Here is a 2,500-nt window from a genome sequence, read left to right as displayed (position 1 = left end):
GATGGACAGACAGATAGAGAGACAGCTAAACAGCATATAGACAGGCAGATAGACAGACAGATAGAGAGACATATAGACAGGCAGATGGACAGACAGATAGACAGACAGCTAAACAGCATGTAGACAGGCAAGTGGACAGACAGCTGGACAGACAGATAGAGAGACAGACAGGTAGACAGGCAGATGGACAGGCAGATAGACAGACAGATAGACAGGCAGATAGACATACAGACGAACAGTAAGTTTGACTGAAGAACAAACGTCAGACAAATCTACATACAGATTGTCCATCACACATACATCTAACCTCGTCGTCTCTCTTCAGTCATCATCGACACGTCAGGTCACTCCAAAGGCTATGGATTCGTCCGTTTCTCGAGTGAAGACGAGATGAAGCGTGCACTAGTAGAAATGCAGGGAGTAACAGGATGCGGAAGCAAAGCCCTCCGTCTCAGTCCCTCCAATAGATCAACAACAGGGCCAGGAGGCAGGCCGGTTACTGCACAACCAGTCAATCCCATTGAAAAGTATCAACAGGCATTGGAACAGCACAAGCAGATGGTGGAATGTATGCAGCAGTATCAGCATTACCAGCAGTCGTTGATTATGGCGTCGTGGCAGACGTATCAGCAGGAGCAGCACAAGCTGCTGGAAAGTGAGAGTACGAAGAAGCAAGGGATTGATGTGGAGGATGTGGGAAGTGACCCTCATGCGATGATAGGTCAGTGTGAGTAAGACATGGCAGTGAGTTATGGCGGACGTTTGGTTGGTTTTTGTCTGTCTGTCTGTCTGTCGTCTGTCTGTTTGTCTGTCTGTCTGTCTGTTTGTTTCTCTATCTGTGTGTGTGTGTGTGTGTGTGTGTGTCTGTCTGTCTGTCTGTCTGTCTGTCTGTCTGTCTGTCTATCTGTCTGTCTGTTTGTTTCTCTATCTGTGTGTGTCTGTCTGTTTGTGTGTCTATTTGTCTGTCGTCTATATGTCTGTCTGTCTGTCTGTCTGTCTGTCTGTTTGTCTGTCTGTCTGTCTGTCTGTTAGTCTGTCTCTCCTCTTGTCTGTCTGTCTGTCTGTCTGTCTGTCTGTCTGTGTATCTGTCTGTCTGTCTGTCTGTCCATTTGTTTGTCTGTCTGTACTTTTTGTCTGTTTGTCATGAGTTTAATTAACTCTGTTTTCAGATCCATGTGCTCCTGTTGATGTAGAAGCCATGAACAAAGACACGATAGCTGCATATGCTGTAAGTCAAGATTGTGAAGCATACAGACAGACAGACAGACAGACAGACAGACAAACATATAGACGACAGACAAACAAAACAAATGGACAGACAGATGGGCAGACAGACAAATAGACATACAGACAAATGGACAGACAGATTGACAGACAGACAGACAGACAGACAAATAGACATACAGACAAATGGACAGACAGATAGACAGACAGACATATAGACGACAGACAAACAAAACAAATGGACAGACAGACAGACAGATGGACAGACATACAGACAGACAAATAGACAGATAGACATACAGACAAATGGACAGACAGAAAGACAGACAGACAGACAAATAGACATACAGACAAATGGACAGACAGATGGACAGACACACATACAGACAGACAGTTCAATACTAAAAGAAGACAGACAGACAGACAGACAGACAGACATATAGACGACAGACAAACAAAACAAATGGACAGACAGACAGACAGACAGACAGACAAATAGACGTACAGACAAATGGACAGACATGGACAGACGGATGGACAGACAGACAGGCAGACAGACAAATAGACATACAGACAGATGGACAGATGGATGGACAGACAGACAGGCAGACAGACAAATGGACAGACAGACAGACAGACATATAGACGACAGACAAACAAAACAAATGGACAGACAGATGGACGGACATACAGACAGACAGATGGACAGACATACAGACAGACAGATAGACATACAGACAAATGGACAGACAGACAGACAAATAGACATACAGACAGATGGACAGACAGACAGACAAATAGACATACAGACAGATGGACAGACAGACAGACTAATAGACGTACAGACAAATGGACAGACAGACAGACAGACAAATAGACATACAGACAAATGGACAGACAGACAGACAGACAGACACACAGAGACAAATATACAAGCAACACAGAAGCCACGTGCCACTTGTCTACTAAATAGTCCCACTCTCGTTTCTCTATTTCTAGTCATGGATTGAAGACGTCATGTGTGCCCACTTCGGTCCCGTGGAACACACTATAGATCCATTCATTCCATCACGAGAACTATCATAACAGCAAGTAATGACAACACTAGCTCATATACGATTCTCTCCATACCTTCAGTCAGCACACTATTGGATAGTACAGTCAGCTGACTTCGCTCTCTGACAGCATGCTGTCTCTACTGAATGTGCATGTCATCTGTAGTTGATATCAAGTATAAATATTGGATATAATTTAGGTTAGTGTGATGAGTCGTCGT

At 44.2% G+C, this 2,500-nt stretch overlaps 1 protein-coding gene across 1 annotated transcript in view; it reads left to right on the top strand.

Annotated features, from left to right (window-relative positions):
• The window catches only part of LOC134183375 (tRNA selenocysteine 1-associated protein 1-like), a 5,451-nt gene that overhangs the window by 2,919 nt on the left and 32 nt on the right, over window positions 1-2,500 (top strand). The window contains exons 7-9 of the mRNA XM_062650885.1: window positions 326-721; window positions 1,170-1,228; window positions 2,224-2,500. The exon at window positions 2,224-2,500 is cut by the window's right edge and continues 32 nt beyond it. Coding sequence (XP_062506869.1) covers window positions 326-721; window positions 1,170-1,228; window positions 2,224-2,310 — 542 coding nt within the window. The 3' untranslated portion in view covers window positions 2,311-2,500. The remainder of the gene's footprint in view (window positions 1-325; window positions 722-1,169; window positions 1,229-2,223) is intronic.

This window comes from Corticium candelabrum, chromosome 8 (assembly GCF_963422355.1).
Source record: "Corticium candelabrum chromosome 8, ooCorCand1.1, whole genome shotgun sequence".
NCBI classification, from domain to species: Eukaryota; Metazoa; Porifera; class Homoscleromorpha; order Homosclerophorida; family Plakinidae; genus Corticium; species Corticium candelabrum.
The sequence above is the reverse complement of the archived record's forward strand: the minus strand, read 5'-3'. Positions and strand labels throughout refer to the sequence as shown.